The sequence below is a fragment of the Rhinoderma darwinii genome, chromosome 8 (assembly GCF_050947455.1).
Source record: "Rhinoderma darwinii isolate aRhiDar2 chromosome 8, aRhiDar2.hap1, whole genome shotgun sequence".
Classification (NCBI taxonomy): Eukaryota; Metazoa; Chordata; class Amphibia; order Anura; family Rhinodermatidae; genus Rhinoderma; species Rhinoderma darwinii.
Genome location: NC_134694.1, coordinates 70519536 through 70531616, shown reverse-complemented (window position 1 = coordinate 70531616; position 12081 = coordinate 70519536). Strand labels below are relative to the sequence as shown.

Genomic DNA, 12081 nt, shown 5'->3' with positions numbered 1-12081 from the left:
GCTTGATCACTCCCCTGGCCGTTAGGCTGTTCCTACAGTCTGAGGCCTCATGCACACGTCAGTATTTTGCTTCAGTATATGGAAGCCAAAACCGGGAGTGAGTCTAAAATACAGAAGAGGTGCAAATATTTCCATTATAGGTTCTCTGCGCTTATGTTCCAGTATGGATTTTGGCTTCCAAATACTGAAGCAAAATACTGACCAGAATACCGACATGTGCATGAGGCCCAACACTGCCCTATCATTGCAGAACGTGCCAAACTGTAGGAATACGCCCATTTAACAAGGGATTGGTAACACCCAGTATTACAATTTGTAATGTTTCCAGTAAGAATAATAGAGGAATGGCACAATCCAAGTACAGGACTAGAAGTTGTCCATCATTAGCAAAACATGGCTGCTTTCCTTCTAGAGCCAATACCACATACAAGCTGTGGAGATGTGTGGCACGGTTTCTGGAAGAAAGCAGCCATGTTTTTCTAATCTTGGACAATCCCTTTAAGTATCGTTTAGCACCGCATTTACAGCCATAGACTAGTAAAATCAGAGGACGGAGCTGTAGACGAAGTTTGGGCATTATGTCTCCATACGGCAGCTAATAGGGCTGTAATTTGTTGCCACTAACAAAAATGACAATGATGAAACAAAAATCCCTACAGCTCTGTAAGCAAAACACTATTACCAAATTTTGCCCGTCACTAACAAAAGTATATTTATGTTTTGAGTGCTAACCATTAGAATAATTTCTGGGGGGGGGATAAGATCAAACTGCTACCCAAACAAACTGGAATCTCTGCACAGAATAATGTACACCATTTTATTATAATACTTGCAGAATTTGATGAATGCTTCATGCAGTTATAAACACGTTACTCTTACCAACACTGTACATGCTTGCTTTTTAAAATGGGGAACTGGGTCATGAAACCATTTAACTTAATGAAATGGGAACAAGAACCCCCAAAGGAACAGCACAGAGCGAGCAAACTAATATACAATGGATGATGTGGCAGCGGACGTATAGCTGGGACCTGCACAAGAAATAGAAGCACCCATCGGTTTCATGTTTTTTCAGGTTTAAAACTTTTATTCTCATTTCAAGTTAGCAGCCTCAGGTTTATATTTCACATATTAAAACAAGAACTCTGCCCCCTGTTTCATGGTCAGACCATTGCGAATGCAATCTGTAAGCGGATAGCCATGTGTATATGTGAATTATGAGCAAGCATCAGGTCAGACAGATCGTCTGCTACACATTACAAACCCTGTGCCGGGACAGTGGCCGCAGGATGGCGCTGCTGCTACAAAAAGCTATACATTTTAAAGAAAGGGACTTTTTCTTTTTTTTTTTATTTCAACAAGCATAGACATTTGTTATATTTCACAAGATAAATATTCCAAATCGAAACTAAATCAGCAATTTCTACAGTATGTCAATTAAAATGGGCCTTCAGACATACAGAATGAGAAAAATCTGACAAGTGTCTTTATTTACAGAAATCCTAAAGTGAGTTTACACATGTATACTTTGTCCTTGGGTTTTCACCAAACTAATCTCAGACATCATTTAGAATCATTTTGTGGCCATTTCACCCCTTCGGTGCTGGGAAGGAAGTTTCATTTTATTTTTGAACCTCCCAGCAGCTTTCGTAAATAAGAATACCCGAACCCCCCCCAAAAAAAGTTAAGGAATTATATACAAAACATAAAAGGAATAATTCTGTGCAAAAGAAAACCCTCTTTTAAAGAAAATAAAAATATGTCACTTGTTAGATAAAGCTATGCGGTGTCATGTACTTGATTCTAACCCAGGCATTCACTACCACAGAGTAACATCTAGAATGCAAGGCACAAATGCATTCAACGTCCCATGCTACAGTGCAGGAAGACCCTAAACACATGATAGGACAGTTGGCATTAAAAACTAACTTGGTTTAAGAGAATGGACATTTTAATCATATGGCGGGTACTTGAAAGTCTGAGCGGCACTAACTGACCATTTAGTTGTCACACCCTAAAAAAAGGACTTTAAAATATTTAAAAGAATATTTAACTCCTGCTTTAAACATAAACCATAGTAATAAACGGATGTAGAAAAACACTGCGTGGACTATGACAGAATACCATGTCAATAACTTATAAGTGCTTAGCACAAAGGATTTAGATACCAATAACTAATCTGTTGCTTTCTTATGCAGACTGCTCTAGCCCAATGCCTACCATGTTTCTGGATGACCAGCCATTGCTGTAGGGGCCCAGGGAACAACTGCCGGATGGCGGTCCAGCATGCGGTCTCCCTTACTTACAACTAGGGTCAGGTTCTGGCAAAAATCGGCAATTTTTCCTCTGGCTGCCGGGATGACTGCAGACTTTATGTCTTTCATATTCCAATACAGTCATCTCAATGTCACCAGCGTGGCCATGGAGTACATGTGGTATCCTGGTTCTGGAACGTAAGAAACTGACTAGTCAAGGAAAATCAAACTGATTGAGCGCTACTTAAAGCTATTGTGTATGTCAGCTGGGAAGATATCTGCGGTTTTATTAAAGCACTACTTTCACCGTAACTATTGAAAATGACTACATAAAATCCTCAATCCTTGTTCTTAAATGATCTGGTTCAACTTTAAAACAGAGGAAGCTCCAAGCTTCACTGTACGGTAACGGGTGGGTGGGGGACCAATACCCTGCATTTAGAAGGTGTTTCTGGTAGGTTAAACGCATGCATAATGCAATTAGAACCCAGGAAAGCACAATGTGAGCAATAACTGGTGCCTATTTACAAGAATGTGCTAGTCTGGCAATGCTGTCATATGGCCAGAGAATTTAAGGAAGTCTAACCATCACAAAAAATACAAAAAAAAATAATCTGTAGGCAAAGACAATAAGCATAAAATGTACCACTGAATAGATTTAAGGCTATTCCTGTAAATGTTAAACCTTGACTTAAAACACAAGTGATTCTCACAATGATCCCGCTTGAAAAGTCTAGTAAACCAAGTACTGAGACGATCTTCATAGGCATCATTCCAGCACTGAGCTCTAGAAAGGTTCTGCTCCAGAAGGGGTGTAAGGAATGCCATCCTTGCAAAGTAGATGTTCCGACCGTAGTGAAATGCAATATTTTCATAAAGTTACTTTTCGTTGTGGACCACGTTTGTTTTTTGTTTTTAACAGGTTTTGTATCATTGAGATTGTGAGGGAGGAGAATTAGAAATGTTTAATTTCAACAGGACAACTCACTCAAAGCAAAAATCCTATTTTAAGCACCACTCAAAAAGTGGTCATAAAAAAGCATTTTTTTTTCTCCTTCTCCAAGCCTAGAAATGGTGGCTGCTTAGTAGACAGTTTATAACAACCTGTTTACACAACACTTTCTCTGTTGCCAGAAATCAAAACAGCTCGGCGACAGATGGGACAAGTAGAGTTTTCAGAAAGCCAACGATCAATACAGTGGACATGGTACTCATGAGAACAGGGGAGCTTGCGTAGTTTGTTCCCTTCGGTGTACTCCGTTATGCACACACTACAAGTTTTCAGGGCATCATTTTCACCATAATTACGGGTTGACAGGTTGTCAATTTGTTCTTTGGTAAGTCCCCTTGGTTGATCATCATCATCTTCATTGAGCAAAAAAAACTGTGCCAGCCTAAGAAATGGCAGAGATCCACTTTCCTCAAAGGTTACGGATCCTCTGTTGTTACGAACTTCCCTCCTACCCCCAGAGGTTGAAACTATTTCTGCATTGGCATCATCAGCTTCCACAACAGGGATTGGTGGTTCAACAGGCTCTGGTACAACTACAGGTGGTCTGGCAGTTGTTGGAATGGGGTTCGGAGTTTCAACTCCCACTGTTACTGGTTGAGGGGCAGCTGCAGGAGTGCCAGGCTCTGCATCATTATCACTATACATGAAGTAGCTGAGCTCCCCAAAACCAGTCATTATCTGCCTCAGCATGGTCTGGATAGCGACAGAGGTGGTTTCACTCAGGCCTGTGTTTAGTATCCTACGGATTGGGATTCTGATGGTACTGACATATGTCCTGACTCCAGCTCGCTCAGACCTTGAGAAAGTGCGCCGGAATCCTCCCCGCTCACTCTCGTAAGTAACTGTATTGTTAGGGGTCTGTGAGCGCGAGCGTGTCCTGTTTGCAATGCTATCTCTTTGACGATACTCGCCTGGACGAACCCTCCTAACCTGAAGATCTAAAACTATAGTTGGTGGCCTTTGACCGGTGCCTGTAGGCTCTGCATTTTCTGGAGTCTCTGTGGGAGGAGGCTGGGGAGAAGCGCTTGTCTCTGGATTTGAAAGCATTGCATTAGGATTCTGAGATTCGCTAGCAAGTGCTTGTTGCCTGGAAGTTATATGCTGTCTAGTTCTGGAGCTTCCCTCTGCCTCAGATGAAGAATTACTCAGGTATGCAGTTACAAGCTGCCTGGTTCTAGAGCTACCCTCTGCTTCATCAACAGTGGTAGCATCAACAGTCTGTGATGCACTATGTTGAGCCCTTCGAGTCGGCGGTTGCTCCACCGGTCGATTCAAAGGCGACCTGCTTCTATCAGTCCTTACCCGGATCCTTCGTTGGTCTGGGCTTCGGCTTCTTGCTCTCCTTTGACCTCTCTGGGGATTTGGCTCCTCAGTAACTACCTGCTCTTGTACCACAACAGGTGGTGGAGGTGGAGGTGGGGGTGGGGGTGGCGGCGGTGGTGGTGTAATTTCAGGTTCTGGCTCCGTCTCGGGTTCACCCTCACCTTGACTGCCAACTTCCATATCTTCCACTCCATTGGTTTCTGATGACTGCTCCGCTGAGGGCATATTCTGATTAGCAGCACTACGATTTACGTTTATTTCCAAACTAAACCTAAAATCACCACTATTCGGATTTGTTCTGCTCACTGCCCTCCACGATTGGTTGCCCCGCTGGCCGCTTCTTGTTGTATTTCCGGTCTGTCTGACTGAATTCAACCAGTCGATTATTGAATCTCCATTGGAAGAGTCCTCAGTCGTCTCCCCTGTAGGAGCTTAAAACAAAAGGATTTTCTCATTAATATAGGTTAATACTGTAGAGGTGCACAGAAAATAAATTGCAGAGAAATGAACTCTTGACTCTGAATTAATTACTAACATTAAGGCACTATTAACCCCTTCAGAACCAAGCTTATTTTGGCCTTCTGGACAAGCCCCATTATTCAAATTCAAGTGATTGAGAGTTTTTTCTTAACACATTGCTCTTTAGGTTAGTGGTACATTTTGTATGATCCGTTTACTCTTTATAGAAAAAAACCTAAAATGTAAAGAAAATTCTGAAAAATTTGCATTTTCCTACATTTTAAATCCTCTGCTCTCTTTAAATGGGACCACACAAATTAGTAAATAAATAAGGTTTACAAAAGGTCTTCTTTAAGTGGGCATTTTTTTAATTTGATTTTTAGGACGTTATAAAGGCTTTTAAGTTTACTAGCAGTTTTTCAAATATTCCACAAAGTTTGCAAAACATTTTTGTAGGCACTATTTCAGTTTTGAAATGGCTTTGAGGGGGTCTATATATTAGAAACCCATCATAAGTCACCCCATTTTAAAAACGTCCTAACTTTATTTTCCCGTTGCGTTGATTGAGTGGTGTGTGGGCTTGATTTTCATGGGACGAGCTTTAGTTTTTATCAGTACTTTGGGGTACATGTGAATTTTTGATCAGTTTCTTTTAAATTTAAGAGTTGGGGAGACAAAAAACAGCAATTCTGGAACTTGTAGATAGCACCCCCCCCCCTCCCTTGTAGGAGCAAAATTCCCTGCCAGGATGGGGTCTGGACGCTGGCCGTTTTTTACAGCTGTGTGAATGTAGCCTAAGAGCCAAATCATTTTTTTTTTGTCGACAGCGCAGTGTGAGGGCTTGTTTTTTGCGTAACAAACTAGGAGTTTTTATTGGTACCATTTTGGCACTTGCGACTTTATGATCAGTTTTTACTCAATTTATTTTTGGAAAGAAGGGGACCAAAAAAGGAAAAAATAAATAAATAAAATATATATATTATTTTTTAACGGTGCGGGATAAACAACATGATATATTTTATAGTTTAAGCCAATACGAATGTGTCAATGCCTACTATGTATATGTATTTTTTTTCTAATTATAAAGGACTTGATCAGAGAAACAGGGAGATTATGGTTTGTATTACTTAAAACTTAATCTAAAACTTTTTTTTTTTTTTTACACTTACTATGGGACTTAAGGCCTGATCTTCTGATCAATACACTGCACTACTTGTAGTGCAAATAGTGCAGTGTATTCTGTCATTTTTCAACTGACAGTCTATTCGGTCCTGCCTTTGGCAGGACCTAATAGGCTTCCGTACACGGACACCCAGGAGGCAATCGTTAGGCTTCCTGGATGCCATAGCAACCAATTGGCACCCCACGAGCCCCCTCCCTCTGTCAACCACTTGGATGCCGCAGTCGCTTTTGACTGCAGCATCTATATACATGTATTTAGTATCGTCAACCGTAACAAATTTATAGCGTCACTTATGAGGTTTACACGGTTATAAAATAAAAACGGCTTTCTTTCACTTATTAATGCGAGGCATTATGAATTTTGAACCTCCATGTGCCTAATAATACTAATTAACCCCATTATGTACCTCACACATTAAACCAATGTTGTCCATTATGACTGAGGAACATCATGGGGTTAATTACTATTAATGTGAGGCACATGGAGGTTCATAATGCATCACACCACGTGCTTCACATCAGAAAGTGGATTTTTTTATTTTTTTTATTTTTTATTGTTGGCAAAGTATCATTTTGGTATAGAGTATCGCAATACTACACGAAGTATCGATTCCAGTATCGTGACAACCCTACATATGAATATGGCCTTGGTGTGTTTACACGTTAACCTGTGATGTCAGTAGTATGTGAGAGGCCACCTATCACACAGATGTATGAGAGATAGATCACATTGGTGTACACCACCTAAGTAATATTATATAATTGAGGGAAGGAGAAGAGGAAATTGTGATCTATTAATATATAACTTTTCATAATGTTTATTAAAATTGACAAATAAAGATAACATTTCCAATGGTGCAATTGGATATGTGCGAGTGACCCCCAAACTCACATACCCTAGGGCCATATAAACAGTGTAATAATTTGTGTCACTGTAAAAATAACAGTTGAATGTGTGCTGCCATGCGATTGGCAAGCAGCTAGGTGTGAATAGGTTCCAGCCAATTTCCCACGATGGTGCTCCCTGTGACAGGAGCAGCAACGTGGCAGATGACTATTAGACTGGATCGGAATTAACAAGGATTGTTGACAAACTGCAGCGGCGCCCCAGCTGGCAGCAGTGTCAGTGGATCGTCGGACTGTGATCCCGGAAGTGCAGAACCCGGCACCAGCGTTGTGCCTGTGTGCAGGGCGGCAATGCAGAGAGCGCTGTACGACAAGGCGCGAGATATTCTCGCATGGTGAAACGGGGCAGTAGTACAGAGAAGACCGTACGGTGGAATATCCGACGGCATTCAGCAGTCAATACAGCAGGTAAGTGTTGGGTCATACCCAGCTGCTGGAGTGAGGCACAGCGGGGTTTGTTGCCAACTCCGCTATTGCCCTCGTGGACAGCTGACAGCCGTCAGCCTGTCCGGTCGCGATGAGTTTAGCTGCCTGCAGACTACAATTGTGCTGTGCAGCTAAAGGCCATGTTAGTGCACCATGGAATTAAGGAAGTGCTAAGCACCAGACGCACGTTTCGCCAGCATTCTGGCTTCTTCTAGGGGCCACTAACATGGCTTTAAGCTGCACAGCACAATTCTAGTCTGCAGGCAGCTAAACTCATATCACAACCGGAGGACAGGCTGACGGCTGTCAGCTGTCCCAAGAGCGCAATAGCTGAGTTGGCAACAAACCCCGCTGTGCCTCACTCCAGCAGCTGGGTGTGACCCAACACTTACCTGCTGTATTGACTGCTGAAAGCCGTCGGATATTCCACCGTACGGTATTCTCTGTACTACTGCCCAGTTTCACCTTGCGAGAATATCTCGCTCCTTGTCGTACAGTGCTCACTGCATTGCCGCCCTGCACCCAGGCACAACGCTGGTGCCGGGTCCCACACTGCCGGGATCACAGTCCGACACCTGGACGATCCACTGACACTGCTGCCCCAGCTGACAGCTGGGGCGCCGCTGCAGTGTATCAACAATCCTTGTTAATCCCGATCCAGTCTAAGGCTGGATTCACACGAGCACATTACGTCCGTAATGGACGGAACGTATTTCAGCCGCAAGTCCCGGACCAAACACACTGCAGGGAGCCGGGCTCCTAGCATCATAGTTATGTACAATGCTAGGAGTCCCTGCCTCACAACTGTCCCGTACTGTAATCATGTTTTCAGTACGGGACAGTTGTCCCACAGCGAGGCAGGGACTCCTAGCATCGTACATAACTATGATGCTAGGAACCCGGCTCCCTGCAGTGTGTTCGGTCCGGGATTAGCGGCCGAAATACGTTCCGTCCATTACGGACGTAATGTGCTCGTGTGAATCCAGCCTTATAGTCATCTACCACGTTGCTGCTCCGGTCACAGGGAGCACCATCGTGGGAAATTGGCTGGAACCTATTCACACCTAGCTGCTTGCCAATCGCATGGCAGCACACATTCAACTGTTATTTTTTACAGTGACACAAATAGTAACACGGTTTATATGGCCCTAGGGTATGTGAGTTTGGGGGTCACTCGCACATATCCAATTGCACCATTGGAAATTTTATCTTCATTTGTCAATTTTAATAAACATTATGAAAAGTTATATATTAATAGAACACATACTTTCCTCTTCTTCCCTCAATTATATATAACCTGTGATGTCAAAATATCATATCTCGGCTCGTACTATATTAAAAACAGGTTTTCACATTTTTAATGAACATTAATAGGGGTATCCAGCTTGTTACGTTTCTTAATAATTTTTTTTACTAATGGCAGCAAATGTCCTATCAGGAACACAAGACCTGAGTCCTCGGATTGGCTGTAGCAGTCACATGCTGCCTGCATGTAAACAATCACCAGGGGGGCCACCAATACGTCAGCACTGGATCAACAGGGAAGAGACAGTTAAGTGTTAGCCGTTTTTTGTTTTTTTTTGCAGCCATTAGTAAAAAGAAAATTAACAACACAGATAACCCCTATAATGGTCTTCAATTTTCTTTTGGCAGGTCTCTTTTAACCCCTTCGCGCTCAGGTCAGTACTATTACGTCCTGCTGAGCGCATCGTTCGCGCTCAGCTCAGTAATAGTACTGACCTGAGTTAACACGGCGCCATCTTTCCCCGGCGCGTGTCTGAGCTGTGATACCTGCTGTTTCCGACAGCAGGCTATCATAGCTTAGTGTGCAGGGACCGATTGCGGTGGTCCCCGCCGATTAACCCCTTAGAAGCCGCGTTCAATAGCGATCGCGGCTTCTTAGGGGTTAAGCTGCCATCGCCGGCCTGCTACACGATAGCGGGCCGCGATGGCTACTATGGCAACCAGAATCCTAACAATGGACTCTGGCTACGCCATCGATGGAAGCCTAGTGGGTCCTGACAAAGTCAGGACCCACTATGCTTGCTGTCAGCGAACAGCTGACAGCTCTAATACACTGCACTACGTATGTAGTGCATTGTATTAGAATAGCGATCAGGGCCTCCTGCCCTCATGTCCCCTAGTGGGACAAAGTAAAAAAAGTGTAAAAAAGTAAAAAAAAGTAAAAAAAAGTTGTGTAAAAATAAGAATAAAAGATTTAAAAGTAAAAATCCCCTCTTTTCCCTTATCAGTTCTTTATTATTAATAAAAATATATAAATAAACAAATAAACTATACATAATTGGTATCGCCGCGTCCGTAACGTCCTGAACTACAAAACGATGTCGTTATTTATCCCGCTCGGTGAACGCCGTAAAAGAAAATAATAATAATAAACCGTACCACAATCACAATTTTTTTGTCACTTCATCTCCCAAAAAATAGAAGAAAGAGATCAAAAAGTTGCATGTACCTAAAAATGGTACTGATCGAAACTACAGTTCGTTACGCAAAAAATAAGTCCTCGCGCCACTTTCCTGATGGAAAAATAAAACCGTTATGGCTCTAAGAATAAGGTAACACAAAAAGTGAATTATACTTTACAAAATGTATTTTATTGTGCAAACGCCATAAGACATAAAAAAAAAACTATAAACATCTGGTATCGCCCCGCAGAATAAAGTGAATATGTCATTTATAGCGCACGGTCAACGCTGTAAAAAAAAAATTGAATTAAAAACAATAGTAAAATTGCTGTTTTTTAGTCACCACGCCACCTAAAAATAGAATAAAAACTGATCAAAAAGTCGCATGCACCCCAAGAAAACTACAATGAATTCCTCAAGGTCTCTAGTTTCCAAAAAGGGGTCACTTTTGGGGGGTTTCCACTGTTTTAGCACCACAAGACCTCTTCAAACCAGACATGGTGCCTAATAAATTAAATTAATTAAATGTCACCTCTACTTTGCTCTAAATTCCTGTGAAACACCTAAAGGGTTAATAAACTTTCTATATGCTGTTGTGAATACTTTGAGGGGTCTAGTTTCTGAAATGGGGTGTTTGATAAGGGTGTCTAATATATGGGCCCCTCAAAGCAACTTCAGAACTGAGCTGGAAACTAAAAAATAAAATAAAAATGAGGCAATACTTCGCTTCTTACATTATACTCATAATGAGCCGTGCCCACCCCGAGATGACCCCAGTTTTGACCGTTTGTATAAACGGAGACCCCTATTAGCCCATTTCAGTGCCCGGTTCTCCCAAGCATTCACCCCCGAGAAGTGTATTTCTGTTGATGAGTCCTTGGTACATTTTAAAGGGAGGCTTCAATTCCGCCAGTACCTGCCGGGTAAGAAGGCAAGGTATGGCGTGAAGATGTATAAGCTGTGCGAGAGTGCATCAGGGTATACCTACAGGTTTAGGATATATGAAGGGAAGGACGACAGTATTCAGCCCCCAGAATGCCCCCCCTTACTGGGAGTTAATACAAAAATTGTGTGGGATTTGGTGCACCCACTGCTGGACCAGGGTTACCACCTCTACCTGGATAATATTTATACCGGCGTCCCACTCTTCAACTGCCTCGCTTCCAGAAGTCCTGCGGCATGCGGCACTGCTAGAAGAAACCTGAGAGGCCTCCCTAAGACACTGCTAGGGCAAACAAGAAGGGGTGAGAGCAGGGCACAATCCAGCAGCAACATATTGTGTGTCAAGTACAAGACCAGGGAGATGCCACACCAGTACCCATGTACCTGTACGAGGTACCAGTACAGAGACCCCCAAACCAGACTGCATCCTGGACTACAATAGGTACATGGGAGGGGTGGACTTGTCAGATCAAGTCCTGAAGCCCTACAGTACTTCTGGAAGCGAGGCCACACGCATCGTACCAGGGCAACACTTTTTAGGAGAAGTTCCCCAAACTGGCAAGAAGGGAAAAAGTCAAAAGAGGTGCAGAGTCTGCTATAAGAGGGGGATAAGGAAGGACACAATATATCAATGTGACGCGTGTCCCGAAAAACCAGAGCTCTGTATGAAAGAGTGTTTTAAAATTTATCATCCATCCCTTTATTTTTAATTTACCCCAATTTTACTCGCTCTGATCCACTTCGCACAGCTTACCCCTCCTCATCTTTCCCCTCTGAGCCAAGCTGCGTGCCCAGGCAGCTGATAACAGCCACATGTAGGGTATTGCCGTACCCGGGAGAACCAACATTACAGTTTATGAGGTGTATATCTCCGGTGGCGCATGCTGGGCACAATATATCGGACACTGAATTGGCATATATGTATAGAAAATTGCAAATTTCACTCTGCACCTACTGCTGCACATTATCTTTTACACAATACATGTGGGGTCAAAATGCTCACTACACCTCTAGATGAATGCCTTAAGGGGTGTAGATTATAAAACAGGGTCACTTCTCGGGGGTTTCAACTGTACCGGTACCTTAGGGGCTTCTGCGTACAAGACTTAGCACCAGAAAAGCTTCAGTAGGCCAAATGGTGGTCCTTTCC

At 42.8% G+C, this 12081-nt stretch overlaps 1 protein-coding gene across 1 annotated transcript in view; it reads right to left on the bottom strand.

Annotated features, from left to right (window-relative positions):
- Nucleotides 1-1066: 1066 nt before the first annotated feature.
- The window catches only part of RLIM (ring finger protein, LIM domain interacting), a 36174-nt gene continuing 25159 nt past the window's right edge, over nt 1067-12081 (bottom strand). Inside the window, exon 4 of the mRNA XM_075835720.1 lies at nt 1067-5021. Within this exon, the coding sequence (XP_075691835.1) occupies nt 3364-5021 (1658 nt within the window). The 3' untranslated portion in view covers nt 1067-3363. The remainder of the gene's footprint in view (nt 5022-12081) is intronic.